Here is a 20982-nt window from a genome sequence, read left to right on the forward strand (position 1 = left end):
TACTAGTTGGTATTGTTACTGGATATATTTGTATCAATCCGCACACCTTTGTTTACATTCAAGAGCTCTAGCATGCAGTAAGCGGTTAGCATATCTTCATCAATATGTAGTGTAGCATGTTTAGCTATTTGGACAACGAGACATCTTGGCTATAAGTAGAAAGAATCACAAAGGATCTAACTCTCTCATACAGTAGGTGCCTTGTATTGATTTTTTCCCCTGAGGAAAGTACATTTTGTTGTAATGAGTTAGCAGGACTCTAGCCAAGCATTGATTGTTGCTATTTGCGTTGCTGCCTAATGTAGCACTTCCCTTTATTCACACAATACCCTGAAACCTTTACTGTTGTTAGCAGTTGTGTTGTGATTGTGTCTACTGGAGAAGTTTTTGTGACATGCATATTTTTTTCCACATACTGTTGTCCCTCGCCACATTGTGCTTCAAATATTCAGGTTCCACTTTTTAAAAGCATATTCTGCATATTGTTGGCATATTGTTAAACTAACTGCTAGGTTAATTGCAATTATGTATGTAGATGAACTACGATCAAGTATTGGACAGGACGTCAGAAATGTGTAAACCTCAATCTCATCAACCACAATGCACCTGCGCCCGGTCTTTTTTAACATCCGGTTTGTGAATTGTGGAATTTGATAGGCTATAAAATAGAAAACAAATCAATCCAGAGTCAGTGTTTCTCAAATAATCAATATCAAATACAAACCCCGTTTCCATATGAGGAGGGAAATTGTGTTAGATGTAAATATGAATGGAATACAATGATTTGCGAATCATTTTCAACCCATATTCAGTTGAATATTCTACAAAGACAACATATTTGATGTTCAAACTGATAAACATTTTTTTTTTGTGCAAAAAATCATTAACTTTAGAATTTGATGCCAGCAACACGTGACAAAGAAGTAGGGAAATTTGGCAATAAATACTGATAACGTTTAGGAATGCTCATCAAACACTTATTTGGAACATCCCATAGGTGTGCAGGCTAATTGGGAACAGGTTGGTGCCATGATTGGGTATAAAAACAACTTCCCAAAAAATGCATAGTCTTTCACAAGAAAGGATGGGGCGAGGTACACCCCTTTGTCCACAACCGCATGAGCAAATAGTCAAACAGTTTAAGAACAACGTTTCTCAAAGTGCAATTACAAGACATTTAGGGATTTCAACATCTGAATGCATGGCCGGAAACCAACATTGAATGACCATGACCTTAGATCCCTCAGACGGCACTGTATCAAAAAGCAACATCAATCTCTAAAGGATATCACCACACGGGCTCAGGAACACTTCAGAAAACCACTGTCAATAAATACAGTTCGTCGCTACATCTGTAAGTGCAAGTTAAAGCTCTACTATGCAAAGCGAAAGCCATTTATCAACAACATCCAGAAACGCCGCCGGCTTTTCTGGGCCCGAGATCATCTATGATGGACTGATGCAAAGTGGAAAAGTTTTCTGTGGTCTGATGAGTCCACATTTTTAAAATTGTTTTTGGAAATATTCGCCATCATGTCATCGAGACCAAAGGGGAAGCGAACCATCCAGACTGTTATCGACAAAAGTTCAAAAGCCAGCATCTGTGATGGTATGGGGGTGCATTAGTGCCCAAGGCATGGGTAACTTACACATCTGTGAAGGCACCAATAATGCTGAAAGGTACATACAGGTTTTGGAACAACATATGCTGCCATTTAAGCGCCGTCTTTTTCATGGACGCCCCTGCTTATTTCAGCAAGACAATGCCAAGCCACTTTCAGCACGTGTTACAACACCATGGCTTCGTCCAAAAAGTGTGGGTACTTTCCTGGCCCGCCTGCAGTCCAGACCTGTCTCCCATCGAAAATGTGTGGCACATTATGAAGCGTAAAATACGACAGCAGAGACCCCGGACTGTTGAGCGATTGAAGCTCCACATAAAACAAGAATGGGAAAGAATTCCACTTTCAAACCTTCAACAATTAGTTTCCTCAGTTCCCAAACATTTATTGAGTGTTGTTAAAAGAAAAGATGATGTAACACAGTGGTGAACATGCCCTTTCCCAACTATTTTGGCACGTGTTGCAGCCATCAAATTCTAAGTTAATTATTATTTGCAAAAAAAGTTTATAAGTTTGAACATCAAATATTAAATTGAATATGGAAACGAGGTTTGTACATATATAAATCAAATCAATTCCCTTTTAACTCTTTTTAACCGTAAATAATAATAGATTATCTTATCAGCAATTAAATCACATATGCAAATTATGAATGATCATCACATGAACTACATAACCCATAAGATACAACAATGTATTACAATACAGTATTGTTTTACATTCAGCTAAACTTAGCTGTGACTGTCAGGTTGACCAAGTTTTTTAAAATGATATTTTACCAATGGTGTTGTTAATAACACTACAGGTGGTCTACTTATAAGCAACATTAGTGATCATCTGCCAGTTTTCGCAATATATGATGGAAGCTACAAGAAGAAGAACATGGACGACAAAAAGACATTTCGAAAACTAAGCACAAAAAAGAGAATGATTCCTTTCAAAAATGAGCTGGAAAATCAAAACTGGGACAAGGTGTACAATGAAAATAATGTTGATGAAGCATACGGTAAGCACGTTCACAGTACTTCATGACAAACATTGTCCATGGAGACAACTCAGTTGAAAGCAGAGAAAGAACAATCAACATTGGATGACAAAAAGTTTAAAACGTACTTGTCATAAGAACAAAACATTATATAGAAAATGTATAACACAAAGAACTACACAGGCAGAAAATAAGTACATTTATAAAAAAACAAGCTAACTAACATACTACAAACATGTAGAACATAATATTACAGTCAATTATTAGACAGGGACAGAAACAATATGAGAGCAACATGGGGTATCCTCAATAGCATTATTAAAAATGACACTAAGAGGGATTACCCCCAATACTTTTTAGACGGAAATATAAATAATGACATTACAAAGGAAATAGTTGAAAACTTCAATAATTACTTTGTAAATATTGGACCAAATTGTAAGAAAGGGTTCCAGACCCTGTTTCAACTGAGGACTTCAATAACACCATAGATATAAATCCCAACTCCATGTTCCTCACAAAAATGACACGAAAAGAAACAGTTAAAATCGTGAGAAAATGCAAATATAAGACTTCAAGCGATTGTAATGGAATTGACATGGAAACAACAAAAAGGGTTATTGAAGAGATCTCAGGACCATTAATGTATATTGGTAACCTATCATTTCAAATGGGCAAATTCCCAAACAAAATTAAAAAAGATAAAAGTTGTGCCAATTTATAAGACTGAAGAACAAACACCAATTTACAAATTACAGATCTGTTTCATCACTGCCACAATTTTCCCAAATCATTGAAAAACTGTTCAAAAACAGATTGGAGCGTTTCATAAACAAATATAGAATACTCGCTGAGAGCCAATATGGATATAGAGCCAATATTTTAACTTCGATGGCTTTAATCGAAATAAAAGTGTGTATTACTAATGCAATAGATGGTAAACAGTGTGCAGCGGCAGTGTTTATTGATCTTACTAAAGCATTTAGATAGATAGATAGATAGATAGATAGATAGATAGATAGATAGATAGATAGATAGATAGATAGATAGATAGATAGATAGATAGATAGATAGATAGATAGATAGATAGATAGATAGATAGATAGATAGATGGATTGATAGTACTTTATTGATTCCTTCAGGAGAGTTCCCTCAGGAAAATAAAAAAAATTGACACGATTAATCACAATATTTTCATCAAAAAAGTAGAACATATGGCGTCAGAGGGTTGATGGGTTATTGGAGACTCCACTTCTGTTGAAATTCAGCCTATCTTAAAAAGAGCGATACCCTCTGCCATCAACAATCTGACAAATGGAAACAGCCCAGGGCTAGATAATATTTACTCTGAGAACATGAAGACTGGTGGTGAGCTTCTCATCCACAGACTACGTAACCCATTCAACTGCAACCTAACAACGGGGAAAATACCACAACTTTTCAAAAAAACTCTCATTGTTGTGATCTACTTAAAGGTGGCAGACTAGACTGTAGCAATTATCACCCAATAAGTTTACTAACTCTTCGTTAGTATTATTGCAACCCGAACCAAAGCTGCTTACCAACCAAGCAGAGCAGCCATTAGGCAAATATTAGTTCTGCAACAAATAATTCCAAAATGTCCATATAATATAACAATCCCTTATATATTACTTTCATTGACTTTGCAAAAGCCTTTTATAGCATTAAACTTTTCTGCCTATGGAGCCTGCTAAAACATTAATAAACAAAAAATACATACACCTTTTAAAACAATCACAAAAACTCAAAATCCTTTATTCGAACAAATATCGGAAGGTCACAAAAGGAGTTAAACAAGGTGTTGTTCTTTCTGCTTTCGTATTCTGCATTTTCATTGCAGCATTTATACTTAAAATTAAAAATGAATGCCCATCTGGCTTCTCGATCGGTGTCCACACTCTTTCTAATCTGATCTAGTCAGAATACATTGCAGTCATCAGTAACTCACGTCACGGTGGTTTGGCTTCAAGTGGGAATATGACGAACAGACAACCGTTATAAGTCAAGCTTGCGGCACAAGCGTTGCTATAAAAAGTAACATCACTGCTAATATGTAGCATCATTTAAAAAGTCACCCGCTAGAGCAGGGGTAGGGAACCTATGGCTCTCGAGCCAGATGTGGCTCTTTTGCTGCCTACATCTGGCTCTTTGATACATTTTAGCTGGCATTACTTAACACGATAAGTAATAAATAATTCCACTTGTAATCACAGTGTTAAAAATAACGTTCAAAATATAAAACATTGTCATGCATTTTAATCCATCCATCTGTTTTCTACCGTTAATTTTACCATTAATTGTAAGAACTATTTTATTTATTATTGGTTAGCTTCAGAATAACATTGTTTTTCAAAAGACTGAGAGACGTATTATACTCTAAAAATGTTGGTCTTACTTAAAAATGCACGCTTTTAGTTGTATTCAGTGTTAAAAAATAATATATGGCTCTCATGGAAATACATTTTAAAATATTTGGCCTTCATGGCTCTCTCAACCAAAAAGGTCCCCGACCCCTGCGCTAGAGCAGTGGTTCTCAAATGGGGGTACGCGTACCCCTGGGGGTACTTGAAGGTATGCCAAGGGGGACGTGGGATTTTCTTTTTAATATTCTAAAAATAGCAACAATTCAAAAATCCTTTATAAATATATTTATTGAATAATACTTAAACAAAATATGAATGTAAGTTCATAAGAAAGTTGAAAAGAAATGCAACAATGCAATATTCAGTGTTGGCAGCTATATTTTTTTGTGGACATGTTCCACACAGATTGATGTTAAAGATGTATTTTTTTGTGAAGAAATGTTTAGAATGAAGTTGATGAATCCAGATGGATCTCTATTACAATCCCCAAAGAGGGCACTTTAAGTTGATGATTACTTCTATGTGTAGAAATCTTTGTTTATAATTGAATCACTTGTTTATTTTTCAACAAGTTTTTAGTTATTTTTATATATTTTTTTCCAAATAGTTCAAGAAAAACCACTACAAATGAGCAATATTTTGCACTGTTATACAATTTACTAAATCAGAAACTGATGACATAGTGCTGTATTTTAATTCTTTATCTCTTTTTTTTCAACCAAAAATGCTTTGCTCTGATTAAGGGGTACTTGAATTTAAAAAATGTTCACAGGGGGTACATCGCTGAAAAAAGGTTGAGAACCACTGCGCTAGAGAATGAAGAGAATTTCATAAGGTCCGTAGTAACCTACCACATAGCGAAGGACGAATACAATTTGATTTCCTATTATGCAGCTCATTTATATTTGACACTTAAAATGTCTCTGACAATCTTGCACTTTCTGTTTTGGAAATGACATGAACGTGTGTGCCATTGCTTAATAACTGTTTAATAAATACAGTTTTGGTCAATTGACTTAGTTGTGATTTCCTTCTCTGCATGAAAGTTTAAAATTACCATATATTAATGCAGTATGAAGAAGAATGTTTTAATGTCGACACATAGAATTATCATAGTGCTGTGATTATATGTATCAAGTGTTCATTCAAGGCCAAGGCAAAATATCGAGATACATATCGTACATCGCGATATGGCCTAGAAATATCGAGATATTAAAAAAAGGCCATATCGCCCAGCCCTAACTCCAATATCACAATATAGTCATTTTCTATATCACACCGAGACAAACCCGCCCAGCCCTTTTTGTAGGTATTGAAATCACAGTGTGAAATTGCTAATGCTAATCAGTAGCATGTGAATAGCAAAGCCAATGTATATTAGCATCAAGCCAACCCATTTTTGGAAAAGTGGAATTTTAGTTTTTTTATGTGGGTGTGTTTTTGGGTCAATGTTTTTGTTAGCATTGTTGCAACATTACCCAGAGGTAGTTTGGCTGAGTCCGTTTTCAGTGCTCCTGTAGTGATTGCTAAATGCCGAAGCGTGAAGAGCCAACTAAGTCGGCGACCGGGCGTGACATCATGTGCAACCCTTAACATGGCACAAAATTACCGGAGTCGATACCCATCCCTACCCACAAGTACTGTGATTTACAGTTGAAGCCACTCAAGGCTACTATATTGCATGAAGCAAGTGTAAAAGTGACTACATAAATGGTAAATGGGTTGTACTTGTATAGCGCTTTTCTACCGTCAAGGTACTCAAAGCGCTTTGACACTACTTCCACATTCACCCATTCACACTGATGGAGGGAGCTGACATGCAAGGCGCTAACCAGCACCCATCAGGAACAAGGGTGAAGTGTCTTGCTCAAGGACACAACGGACGTGACAAGGTTGGTACTAGGTGGGGATTGAACCAGGGACCTTCGGGTTGCGCACGGCCACTCTTCCACTGCGCCACACCGTCCCCATAGGTGTTATTTATGTTTCGATGGCTATAATTATGTTAAATAAAACATATTTTAATATTTAAACAGTTCTTGTATGCTCTGATTATGAAAATATTCAATTTATCAATATTAATTGTAATGACTGATTGGCATAGTAATGTTTGTCCCTCCGTGGATGCGTCAACAAGAACACAGCAACGGTAAGTTTAAATGATTTATTAAACTTAACAAAAGCAGGCTACGAACAAAAATACTGGAGTTAACAGACGAAATGAACCAAGTGCGCTAGCATAAAAGCTAGGAATAGAAAACAGAAAAACTAAGACTGGCACGAAGGCACACAAAAAGGAAAAAAAAATCATCAGCGTGAGAGCTGGAATAAAACAAAGGCTTAGTGTGAAAAGCTAGCGAGAATATACATACGTGAAGTCAGTCGATACTGTTGCTCAAAGGCAAATTTATGGACCCAGACTGAACAAAGAAAAGAGGAAGGCTTACATAGGGAGTAATCAAGGAGAACCAGGTGTGTGTAGAAAACGAGGAGCAGGTGAAATCAATGTGTAACCATGGTAACGGACTAAACAGGAAGTAAGTCGGTCAGAAGACAGAAGAAAACAAACATGGAAAAATAAACATGTGAAGATCTGAGTCACGGATCGCAACATTAATCCTACTTTGCAAAAATGTGTTTACCCCAGTCAAACATACTTGCCAACCTTGAAACCTCTGAATTCGGAAGAGTTAGTGCTGCACCGGATTCTGGGTATTTAATTTGTTGTGTTTGTGTTGTGTTACGGTGCGGATGTTCTCCCGAATGTGTTTGTCATTCTTGTTTGGTGTGGGTTCACATTGTGGCGCATATTTGTGTGTTAAAGTTGTTTATACGGCCAACCTGAGTGTGACCTGTATGGCTTTTGACCAAGTATGCGTTGCATTCACTGACGTGAGTGTATAAGCTGCATATGTTGTGTGACTGTGCCGGTACGCTATTAATATGGAGGGAAAGAGGATATGACGACAGGTTGTATAGGACGTTAAAGGGAATGTAAATATTGGACCAAATTGGAAGAAATTCCCCCAATATTGTTGTCCGGGTGGAAATCGGGAGTAATTTGGGAGAATGGTTGCCCCGGGAGATCTTCGGAGGGGCACTGAAATTCGGGAGTCTCCCGGGAAAATCGGGAGGGGCGGCAAGTATGCAGTCAAATTCTGGATTCATATAGCTGCGATAAATGAGGGAAAACTTTAATGAGTAGAGATTATGAATACTTTTCTAAAGAGACACAATTAATTTTTGTGCTTGAGGGACACATAACTCACTGGTTTGTTGACAAATACTTATTACCCTCAATTGGATACACATAAATATATAGCTTTCATTTAATGTTATGATAACGCCATATTTTCTTCTTTCCACAGAACGGAATTTAAGGCCTACAGAGATGTGAAGCCTGCAAAGATGATACGGGCCAAGTCTCAGTACCTGCCTCCTGATGAGAAAACCAGGCTGGAGACCAGCTATAGTGCGACGTTCAAGGGACAAGCCCCGGTGCTGGCCACGGACAACAAGGCCCTGGAAAGGAGGAAGATACCCAGTTTGTACAGCGAGCCATACTTTGACTACACCAAGCAGGTGAGCATGTTTTTTTTTTAGGTGTGTTTCACACACCGCTGGTATGCTAGAGCCTACTAAGGAATAACCTGATACTGTCAGAAATTGCCCATGAATGCTGAGAGAAGATAGAGTCAAAATTCAAAATGAAAAAGAAGTGAGGGCTAAGATGCTTAGTAAGCGTTATAAGGTGGTGCCAGGTTGGGGATTTAAATACATATCCTTGACTGCTCTAAATGGAGTCATTAGTGCTCTCTGCTGGCTGCTACCGAATAATGTACCCACATTTTTCCCTTCCATTTCTTCTAGTAGCTGACTAATTGTTAAAGTGGCTGATTGCAACAGTTACACAGATGCTTAGGGGGCGCCAACTTTCCAATGTATTTTACGAAGTATATCCCCCTCTCTTACGGCTTCTCGTACGTAATGACTTAATTATATACGTATGTAAAACATGCACGCGCCTTAGCCTTAGGTGTTGTCAGCAAATAGTAGCAATTTGGATAGCTAGCGTTAGACGTCATTGAATGTATATTCTATCATAATAACATGACTGCAAATTGTTTGTTGCTTCTCTTAGACAGCTTTTGCATGTGTGCACACGGTCACTGCGCGTACGTGTTGACGAACCGGGTGAGTGACCTCCGTAATCCCGTCGTAATCACATTTTATTCAAGCCAATAAATCATTTAATTACATAAACTTTGTAATTGTGAAAATGAAGACATTTGTCAAACACATGTGTTCGGTTCAACCACTAATGTTAAAATAAAGTTAAAGTACCACTGATAGTGCTACGCCGGTTTGGCAACGTGGTGCCGGGTTCGATTCCTTCGTGGATACGTCAAATGATAACACAGCAAAGGTAAGAAATAACAGATTTATTTAAATAACAAAAGAGCTAGAGAACAAAAACACTGGTGTAAAGAGAAAGGGCAAACAAAAGACGCTAGCGTGAGAGCTAGGAAATATAAAGAACTAAGACTTGGCATGAAGGCACAAAAGTAAAAACAAAGATGATTAGCATGTGAGCTAAAGATGACAAGGAGGCTTAGCTAATGAGCTAGCGAGAAAAACATACCTGACGTTACGTTGCGTGAAAGCAAGCTAGAGTCCCAGAAAGAATACTGAAAAGGGGAAGGCTTATAAAGGGAAGGTGATTATCTGAAGCAGGTGTGCGGGACCGTGAGTAGCAGGTGAACTAATGAGTAACCATAGAAACGAACAAAAACAGGAAATAAGCACGTCAAACAACAGAGTGATATCAATATGAAACAAAACAACAATAATATGAGAAGATCCAAGTACGGATCTTAGCAGATAGTCACACATACTAATGCTAACATAAGCTAGCCGGTAGTGTTCTTATATTTTTTGCATTGTAAAATGTTACTGTGAGGAAGTTGCAAACAGCACCCTGAACTTGATCATAGGAGGGGTGTTACAGTACAGTAGTACCTCATCTTACAAGCTGAATCAGTTTTTGTAACTCAAAACACTCTTATTTCAAATTAACATCAACCATTAAAATTAATTGAAAATGTAATACTCCATAGTTTCATGGATAAATGTACACACTTTACATATTATTTTCAAGTTTGTTGCTGGCGTTATCGACTCATTCTGCTTCAGTATGGTGCACACTAGCCATGCTACGCTCCAACTGCTTCACCAAGTCGACTTCACGTGACGTCGTATTTTTGATAATTCCTTTCTTTAATACATCCTTTTGTATTCATCGGAGGTGGGAAAAAATACCTGCTCCGCTGTGCAAAGTGTTGTGGCATGAGTACTTCGCTGTTAAAAGTTAGTGAATGGACATTTAAGTGGCAAAAAAATGTATCCGCTCTTTGTACAATTGCAATACAGTGTTCCCTCGATTATTGAGGTTCCGTTATTTTATTTTAAATTAATCATTGAATGACGTAAAATATGCAATGTAATGTATCACATTATATCGGCATGTTACAATACCGCAATACTGTATCTTATCGTGACTCAAGTATCGGGATATGTACCGTATAGTCCTTCATGCTCGCTTTCTTCCTTCCAATGCTTGGAAAAACAAATTTATGTCCATCTGTAGCTATAAGGACTAAGCAACCTATTTTTTTTCAAACAGTAACATTCCCAAAGAAAATGAAAATAACAAAAGTTGCAAAAGACTGGATAGATACAAACATCAGTTTACAAACTAATTTTCTTACTTCTACAATTTTAGGAAATTATTAGAAAATTGTTCAACAACAGATTGGACAAATACATGAATGTACAAACGTAAGTGAAACACTCACGGAGAACCAATACGGATACAGAGCCAACATCCTCACATCGATGGCATAAATTGCAATAACGATAGAGATTACCAATGCAATAGATGGTAAAGAACAGTGTGTAGCTGCAGTGTTTAGGGATCTAACAAAGGCATGAGGCACATTTAATCATAAAAAAATATTACATTATAATGATATAGCATAAAAGGGCTAGTCTTGAACTGCGTAGAACGCTACTTAACCAACAGGAAGCAATACATCTACAACACTAAATATATCTTGTGCTGACCACTGGTATCAATCCTGGGACCAACATTGTTCAAAGTCTATAAAAACGACATCTATAAAGTAAAAAAAAAATTTAAGTTAGTATTATTTGTTCAGGAGAAAACCCATAAACGCTAATACAGATAACAGAAGAATTTAACAAATTAAAGAGATGGTTTGACAAAAACAGAATCAAAACAGTAAAATTCAAATAATGCTATTCGGGCAGAAAAAGTCAAACACAAATAAATGACGTCGACATTGACACAGTCAAATAATACATTTTTAAGTGTAATAACAGATGATAAAATGAACTGGAAATCTTGTGTAAAAAAACAAAAACATAAAGTAGCAAGAAACACGTCAATAATGAATAGAGCAAAATATGATGTAGACCAAGAATCACTCCATATTCTCTACTGCTCACTAGTGTTACCCAATCTGAGTTATTCTGTAGAAATATCGGAAAATAACAATAAAAGTACACTTCATCCACTGACTGTTTTACAAAGGAAGTCAGAATAATACATAATGTTGGAGATAGACAACACTCAAACCCTTTATTTATTGAATCAAAAATATTGAAATTCAATGACTTGGTGCATTTGCAAGTAACTAAAATGATGTACAAAGGAAACTATAACCTGCTACCCAAGAATGTACTACAAGTCTTCTCAACAAAAGAGGAGAAATTTAACCTTCGAGGAAAATCTAATTCAAAACATTTGTATGCACGTACAACACTTAAGAACATATTAGAATGTGGAAATAAATTGTGGAAGTACAAAGAAGAAGAATCTTGATACACATTTTAAACCTAATAAATAAAATAGATAATTTTATTAATCTCATTATGTAAATTACAATTTATTTAAATAATTATTGAGAACTTCATTACAGTGTTTATCATTTATGGATTTAAATTGTGTACAAATTGAGAATAGGAAGAAAAAATCAGGTACAGCAAGTGAACAAATGTTTCAGTAATTGCAATGAAATGTAAAAGGGGTAGGATTAAATAAACTCTGCTTCTTCCTACTCAATTTAGGACGTGTTATAACGAGAAACTGGAAAAATGTGATGCATCATATTGTGACTGTATGCTTGTCCGAAATAAACTTACCCCATAAACCATAGATTTTAAGGGGTTCACTGTATAAGCTAAGGCACTTGTAAACCGAGGTAGCACTGTATTTGGCATGAAATACGTTTGGCTTTGCAAAGGTAATTTCTTAGCTGTTTTGAATTTGCCAATTATTGCGCGCAGTATGAATGTTACTGACTAACATTATACTGAGTACTTGTTTCAGTATTCACACCGTGAATATTCTATTCCTCATCAATATCTTTAGATCTCTCAGCATTCACACTGTATCTTTCAGGGCAAATTGTTTATCCCAAAACACAGTTGTAGAAATGAACAGACCTTAAACTGAGGCATTTTGTGTCTGATGTCCAACGTCCTCAGGTGGACAGGTATAGTGCCCCTCGCTCTAAAGCCAAAAAGCCTGCGGCAGCCGGCCAGGTCAGGCCAGTGAGGAAAGCCAAAGATAAGCAGAGCACCGCGCCGAGAGGCTCCAAGGGGACGACTTTGGAGAACCAGCCTGTGAACCGTCCTGCGGTGGGCGACAAGGAGAAAAGTAAAGAGATGAACAACAAACTGGCTGAGGCAAAAGAGTAAAAATCATTTAGCACTACTTCTAATCTTTTGTGGGGGGAATGAAATTAACACAGAGGCTGCAAAATGTATCTTTTGCTTTCATTTAAGTCATCTTTCTTCTGCTTCGCTCACATTGGCCACTCCCTTGCCTCCTCTTTTTTGTACCATTAAAAAAAGAACTTAGGACATTGATCTGTTGTCAAATCACTGTAAAGAGTGGGCTTGAGTGTCTTCTTCTTCTGTTTTGTTGTATGTTGTCACTCCTACTCTGCTCGCCTCCATCCCTTTGTTGCCAGGGCGACGGGCCGCCTGACTCGCCAATGCAATGGCTGCTGTTGCATGAGCCCGACCAAACACGGGGGATTTGTATGAGGTTTATCAAAGATATGTCTTTGTCAAAATTGAAGGGATTATTTGAAACTAAAGTAATAATAAAATACTTGAAGATGATGACAAATCTTTGATAAAACAAAGTGATATCTCTCCTGCATCTCTCAGCCTTGGTTATCATCTTTGCTGCTGTTGATCTCTTCATGCTTTACCTCTGGCTGTGTTCCTCTTTGACACTGTAACAATTCTTTGTATTTACTCTTGGTTGTTTTTGCAATTCCCTCATTCATACTGTGATTGTTTGACTTACTTCAGCGCTACTTTGTAACCCAATTTAGTGCCAGCAGACAATCTGGGTCACTGTTAACTGATGATGCATCACACATAACTCATGTTTATATGCTATAAATATTCCCGTAGAGGTCCATTTAAAATTAGAATTACATCTTCACAGGTTATAAAAGGGAAGAGTATATTCAGTCGCTTTCAGTCTCTGTGGCCGCAAACGCAGTGACATTATTAGCGAGGCTGATCTTTCTTTTCGGATATTCTGGTATGCACACAGGCTGTGGTGAGCATAACCGGTGGGATTCAAATGCCAAGGAAAGATAGTTGACTTTTTGTGAGGCTGCTCCATGCTTCAGAGCTGTGCTTTCCTTATAGATGACCACATAACTTATTTCACGTGTTAAGTTACAGTCTGATTGCAGAAGTAGAATGAATACATTTTTTTAACTAACATTTTTATACAACATTTTTATGTGTGTGCAAACAGAAATCACATGTACATAAGTCCACAACCTTTGTCATATTCAAAATCCACTGAATCGGTGCCACTTTCTACTTTTGACTCGCTCAAAATATATCTAAATGTCCATGACTCGAAATGTGCATTGGTCCCTCTAAGGCAGGGGTCGGCAACCTTTACCACTCAAAGAGCCATTTTTACCCGTTTCACAAAACAAAGAAAACAATAAAACTCTTTTGAAATTTAAAATGAAATAACACAGCGTACAAAGTTTTTTTTTTTCTTGCTTTGTGCTGTGTATAAACCAGGGATCGCCCCGCACCTTAATATGAGAGTTTGAAACTAGTGCGGCCTGCGAGTTTTATTGCCGCTTGACGGCATCGCAGTTGCCAACCGTCTCAATTTTTCCGGAGACTCCCGAATTTCTCAGCAACCAGCCCCTCGAGTGTCTGCTGATTTTCACCCAAACGATTATAATAAGGGCGTGCTATAATGGCAATACGTTTGACGCCCTCTACAACAGTAACTAATAGCTTGCCAGCCCAATCACATGTTGTATGGGGCTACTGCAGACACACGTAAGTGACCGCAAGGCATACTTGTTCAACAGCCATACAGGTCACACTGAGGGTGGCCGAATGAACAACTTTAACACTCTTGCTAATATGCGCTACACTGTGAACCCACACCAAACAAGAATGACAAACACATTTCGGGAGAATATCTGCACCGTAACGCAACATAAACACAACAGAACAAATACCCAGAATCCCATGCATCCCTAACTCTTCCGGGCTACATTATACATCCCCCGCCCACCTCAATCGACGCACGGGCGGGCGGTGGGAGGCGTGTGTGAGGGGGTGGGGGTGGGGGGGCGATTGGTGCTAGCGGGGGTGTATAATGTCACCCGGAAGAGTTAGCTATGCATGGGATTCTGGGTATTTCTTCTGTTGTGTTACAGTGCAGATGTTCTCCCGAAATGTGTTTGTCATTCTTGTTTGGTCTGGGTTCACAGTGTGGCGCATATTAGTAAGAGTGTTAAAGTTCTTTATATCAAAACCCTCAGTGTAACCTGTATGGCTATTGAACAAGTATGCCTTGCAATTTCTTATGCGTGGTGACAGCAGCTGCTCACTACATATGACTAACCGGCACTCAAAGGCGGACGCGACGACCATTTCTAGAGGACGATAAAGGAATTGCCATCACGGCATGCCATTACGGCACGCCCTCAATATTGTTGTCCGGGTTAAAGTTTGAGAATATTGTCCTCGGGAGGTTTCTGGGAGAGGCTCTGAAATCTGGAAACCTAACGGAAAAAAGAGGTGGTCGGCAAGTATGCAGCTGATTCACATCAGAGTGTTGAAAGAGCCGCATGCGGCTACGGGGCCGCGGGTTGCCGAACCTTGCTTTAAGGCAACTCAATTTACTTTTTGTATGCAATTCCTACGCTAAAGATGACTCATTTCGGTAACAGGACTAAAAGTAACAGGATTGAGTTTTCAGCATAGACTGAGCAAATAAATGAAATATAGACACAATTCATTAATGTTGATAACATGTTTACACTAAACACATTGCAGTGATTCAACACAGAAATGTATTTCAGAAATAAACAAATATAAAAAATCCGGAAAAAATATAATTAAAACGTATTTTATGTAACAGGACTGTGCTGAGATTTTAACCCCTAGTCACAGAGTAAATATGATGGAATAGGCATACACAATAAAGAGTTAACTTACTTTTGGCCTTCCTATGGCCGGCAGAGGACGTGAATGACTCAACTTCATGCAGACCATGTGACTTGTGGAATATTACAAAGTTTTCAGAGGGGTTATATGGTGCCTGGCTAACAGGACTGAATGACAACCCAGAAACGACACTAACATGAGAATTTAAACTAGGTGTGTCCTGACAAAACTTATGATACTGGAGCCTTTAGTATTGGCTATTACCGATGTTAAGCGAATGGGATATCAGCAAGAATCATACATACTTCTATTATTTTGTAGTGTGTAATTCTAGACAAGGTTTAATCAAGTGAAATTAGTCCAACAGAAGAACAATGCTAGGTATGTAAAACACTAACCTAATTGTTATTGACAGTCAGGAATGGACTTAAATTAGTTATATTTTTTTAATTTTACATTTAATATTGGTGTTTTAGACTGCAATATTGTTCAATAAAGGACACTTATGTAGGTTTAGCTTGTGTACTATTATATGCTAATCTGTTGTGTAGCTGCTAGTTCCTACTAGACTACCATATTTACCTCTTGTAAATGATATGACCAAAATACAAGAAAATATCAACTTTGGTTGCTTATTGGAGGACATCTAAATGTTAACTGGCTGTCCAGCTATGCACAAGAAAACACGCTGCGGTATGTCTTGTATCGGATATTTTAGATGCCAGCTGTTAAAATCCGATTATTATATTGGATCGATATCCGATATCAATTTTGGACAAGGGTCACTCCTAGTCTTAACTTGTTCGAGTTTTGTTTGTTCTATTTAAGACAATACACTTAAAGTATATTTGTGATGAGGATTAACACAGATATCTAAAAAAAATATCTCATATGATTTTATTTCATCGTGAAGTCTGTTTTTAGAAAGTGGAGACGGACAACACAAGTGTTTTTTCAGTGATTATAATTGTATTAATTGAATGTGTAATCAGACCAATGTAAAGGTCTCTTTGCTTAAAAGGGAACTGCATTCTTTTTGGAACTTTTCCAATTGTTCATAGTGATTATGAAAGACGAGACGACTAATTTATATATTTTTTTAATGCATTCTAACTCGTAAATAAACACAAATAAAACATTGTTTACAATGGAGCCAGCGTGAAGTCCTCTATTCTGCCTATAAATCCCTCTAAATAACCCTCCAAAAACCTCCAAAAGTACTCCATTTACATTTCATGACCTGAATAATAACCAGGTATCAGTGTTATTATAAGCGTTAAGGCAGACAAATTATTTACAGCATCACTGTGATCACTAGCTTATGCTGTTATGTTGACATCACTGCGTTCTCGCGTCAAAGCTCGTTGAAGTTTATTATTTATTAATCTATATCAGTGGTTTTCAACCTTTTTTCAGTGAATTTTTTTTTAATTCAAGTATCCCCTAATCAGAGCAAAGCATTTTTGGTTGAAAAAAAAGAGATACCGAAGTAAAATCCAGCACTATGTCATCAGTTTCTAATTTATTAAATTGTATAACAGTGCAAAATATTCCTCATTTGTAGTGGTCTTTCTTGAACTAATTGGGAAAAAAAAGATATAAAATAACAAAAAACTTGTTGAAAAATAAACAAGTGATTCAATTATAAATAAATATTTCTACACATAGAAGTAATCATCAACTTAAAGTGCCCTCTTTGGGGATTGTAATAGAGATCCATCTGGATTCATCAACTTAATTCTAAACATTTCTTCACAAAGAAATAAATCTTTAACATCAATATTTAGGGAACATGTCCACAAAAATTAATCTAGCTGTCAACACTGAATATTGCATTGCTGTATTTTGTTCACAGTTTATGAACTTACATTCATATTTTGTTGAAATATTATTCAAGAAATATATTCATAAATGATTTTTGAATTGTTGCTATTTTTAGAATACTTTTGAAAAATCTCACGTACCCCTTGGCATACCTTCAAATACCCCCAGGGGTACGCGTATCCCCATTTGAGAACCACTGATCTAGATCATAGATGATCCCTCTCACGTGGATAGTAGGAGGATGAGGACGTAATCCGACAAGTTGGTACACTTTGACCACCAATTTAGACCCGGTAATGGCTAGAAAGACACGGAAAGTCGATTGGTTCCATTTTATTTGAGGGATGGAAGTCATTCTTCATCTTAAAAGGAAAAAAAATCAATCAGTCAGCATTCTAATGACAGCAGACATTGTGCAATAGGTGATGTCTTAATATGTTTGTTGGCGCTCATGAAGTCTGCGGTGAATAGTAATCAGTGAATTTGTCTAAGAAAAAAGCGAACTCTGTGATGTTTTTTTAGATAAATTATTGTAAATGTGCCTGATACTATATTACATATAAGTAGCTCGGTTGGTAGAGTGGCCGTGCCAGCAACTTGAGGGTTGCAGGTTCGATCCCCGCTTCCGTCATCCTAGTCACTGCTGTTCTGTCCTTGGGCAACACAATTTATCCACCTGCTCCCAGTGCCACCCACACTGGTTTAAATGTAACTTAGATATTGGGTTTTACTATGTAAAAACGCTTTGAGTCACAAGAGAAAAGAGCTATATAAATATAATTCACTTCTCTTCACTTACGTCATGTATATGAAATCTTAATGGAGGTATTTAGATGTTTTTAAGTGCTTTATAGACAGAATAGAGCGACTCCCTTAGGCTCTATTTTAAGCAGACATTTGATCATACTGTATGGATTTAATAATTAGAATGCTTAACAAAAAGAAAAACATATGTGTTTTTGTCTTACATAAGGATTGTGAATGGGAGGCAAAATGTATTTTTTAAAAAGTGCTGTTCTTCAATAATAATATATATTTTACAGTTAGTTTTATCCAGCACTTTATCCACATTTAGCACCGATTCGGGGGAATGACCGTGCTGCAGCATTTTTTTTTTTGTTCACTTCTGGAAAGGCACACACTTGTCTACAGTACGTTTTTAAGGTTTTTCAAATAGTTTTGTTAGAATTAGATTAATAAGCTAGTACGTTGAGTAGTGTGTTTGAAAGCTGAGTTATCGTTGTCATGCAAGTGAAAGCTGGTATTTGTTGTGTACAAAATGTGTATGAGGTATCAATGAAGCAGAGCAGATCGCAAATGTAAAACTTTGACTTCCATGTTCAGTGCAATGTGTTGGATAGAGAAGGGAACATGATGTTGTTTTGTAATGTTGTGTCTGTTTTTAAATAATTGTTACCACACTTAGTTGCGCCGAGCCAAGAGTCATCTTTTATTACTAAGCACTCGATCCTAAACTGACAGCTGCATGTACAGTAGAACCTTGAACGTCAAACATACAGCATTGGAGTTGCTGATTAAACCGTCATGAAAACCTTTACTTTGACAGTCATGTGGCTTTTTTATGTTTTTAATGGTTTAGTATTCAACTAGTTCTGTCCGGTATTACAAACCCCGTTTCCATATGAGTTGGTAAATTGTGTTAGATGTAAATATAAACGGAATACAATGATTTGCAAATCATTTTCAACCCATATTAAGTAGAATATGCTACAAAGACAACATATTTGATGTTCAAACTGATAAACATTTTTTTTTTTGTGCAAATAATCATTAACATTAGAATTTGATGCCAGCAACACGTGACAAAGAAGTTGGGAAAGGTGGCTATAAATACTGATAAAGTTGAGGAATGCTCATCAAACACTTATATGGAACATCCCACAGGTGTGCAGGCTAATTGGGAACAGGTGGGTGCCGTGATTGGGTATAAAAACAGCTTCCCAAAAAATGCTCAGTCTTTCACAAGAAAGGATGGGGCAAAGTACACCCCTTTGTCCACAACTGCGTGAGCAAATTGTCAAACAATTCAAGAACAACATTTCTCAAAGTGCAATTGCAAGACATTTTGGGATTTCAACATCTCCGGTCTGTGATAAAGAATTCCACTTTCAAAGCTTCAACAATTAGTTTCCTCAGTTCCCAAACATTTATTGAGTGTTGTTAAAAGAAAAGGTGGTGAACATGCCCTTTCCCAACTACTTTGACATGTGTTGCAGCCATGAAATTCTAAGTTAATTACTATTTGCAAAAAAAAAATAAAGTTTATGAGTTTGAACATCAAATATCTTGTCTTTGTACTGCATTCAATTGAATATGGGCTGAAAAGGATTTGCAAATCATTGTATTCCGTTTATATTTACATCTAACACAATTTCCCAACTCATGGAAACAGGGTTTGTACAATGTGTATTGTATTATGACAAAAAAATGCGTATTGTACTATAATATACAGTACTTCTCTATTGTATATGTCATAATTTTCGCCTCGATGTTGACTTCGTCCTGAGTCATGGAATATCACACCCAAGTTTTGGTATCAGATGGACTCAGCAAAATGGATTAACCAATTTAGATTCTGCTGAGAAAATCAACACAACCTCTCTTCCGGCAGATGACGGACCAAGTCATTTTATGAATAAACAGGAAAAAGGTGAAGTACGTGTGCGGCAAAAATCACGGTCCGGAATAAAAAGCTGGACATGGTCAGTTCCTTTACCTACCTCGGACGTTTTGTGAGCAGATCTGGTGGAGCAACTACAGACGTTCAGTGGACTGCCATATCTGGTCTTCCACCTCGATTGACGTACGAACCAAAACCCAGCTGTTCTAGCCGTTAAGAGTTGATATCTCGCTCAACGGTTGTAACGCAACTTTAATTTTTTTGAACAACAATGCCTGATCCAAGTACTCAGAGTAACATACATCAAACACTTTAGAGACTAACTACACTTTGTAAAACAAACTCTCAGACTCAATGTCTTTGTTGCAGAACATTGAATACGTTCTCCTGCTATTAGTCCATCCAACACCTTCACGGAACAACTCCAAAGGTCGAATGACCACCAAATCATCCAGACGGAATTACAGATCAATGGCCAGAACTGAGGAACTACACTGGTGTTGAATAGATTAGGTTACCATTTCCGGACTATAAAGTGCACTTAATATAAGCAGCAGTTTTTTGGACCAATTGTATATTGTACATAGGTTGGCTGCACACGTCTATAGGCTGTAACACGACAGATGGTCTACCAAAAAAGTAATTAAATGCTGTTTTCCGTTTCCTCCTCACCCTGCAGGCTTGTTTTCACTGTGACTTTGGTCTCAAGGAAAACTTGCCTCTAAGCTTGTGCCGTATGCCTCTTTTTTAACATGCAGCAATCAGACCTTACCAACCTGTTGGTGATCGTGGATTTGTGTTCCAAGCATCGGCTTGAATTCCCTTTCTAATAGCCAGGTCGATCGCCTTCAACTTGAATTGTGTGCATTTCGTCGATGAGGGTGAGTCCATAGCACGCTAAATGGCTAACTTAATGATTGTGTGGTGCGTTTGATTAAATGTGAAAAATTTAATTGGTCTGCCATGACCCGTCCCGATATGTCATTGGTC

The 20982-nt window shown here is 37.3% G+C and overlaps 1 protein-coding gene across 3 annotated transcripts in view; it reads left to right on the forward strand.

The window, feature by feature from the left end:
• map6a (microtubule-associated protein 6a) overlaps window positions 1-20982 on the forward strand; it is a 54404-nt gene that overhangs the window by 21473 nt on the left and 11949 nt on the right. For 2 of the 3 annotated variants that reach the window (XR_009806498.1, XM_061898152.1), the window contains exons 2-3: window positions 8360-8573; window positions 12561-12732. Coding sequence is in view for 2 of the 3 variants with exons in the window: in XM_061898152.1 (XP_061754136.1) it covers window positions 8360-8573; window positions 12561-12732 (386 nt within the window). In the remaining variant the exon portion in view is untranslated. Of the gene's footprint in view, window positions 1-8359; window positions 8574-12560; window positions 12770-20982 lie in introns of all 3 variants that reach the window. The other variant, XM_061898151.1, reaches the window with a different exon arrangement.

The sequence above is a fragment of the Nerophis ophidion genome, linkage group LG04 (assembly GCF_033978795.1).
Source record: "Nerophis ophidion isolate RoL-2023_Sa linkage group LG04, RoL_Noph_v1.0, whole genome shotgun sequence".
Classification (NCBI taxonomy): Eukaryota; Metazoa; Chordata; class Actinopteri; order Syngnathiformes; family Syngnathidae; genus Nerophis; species Nerophis ophidion.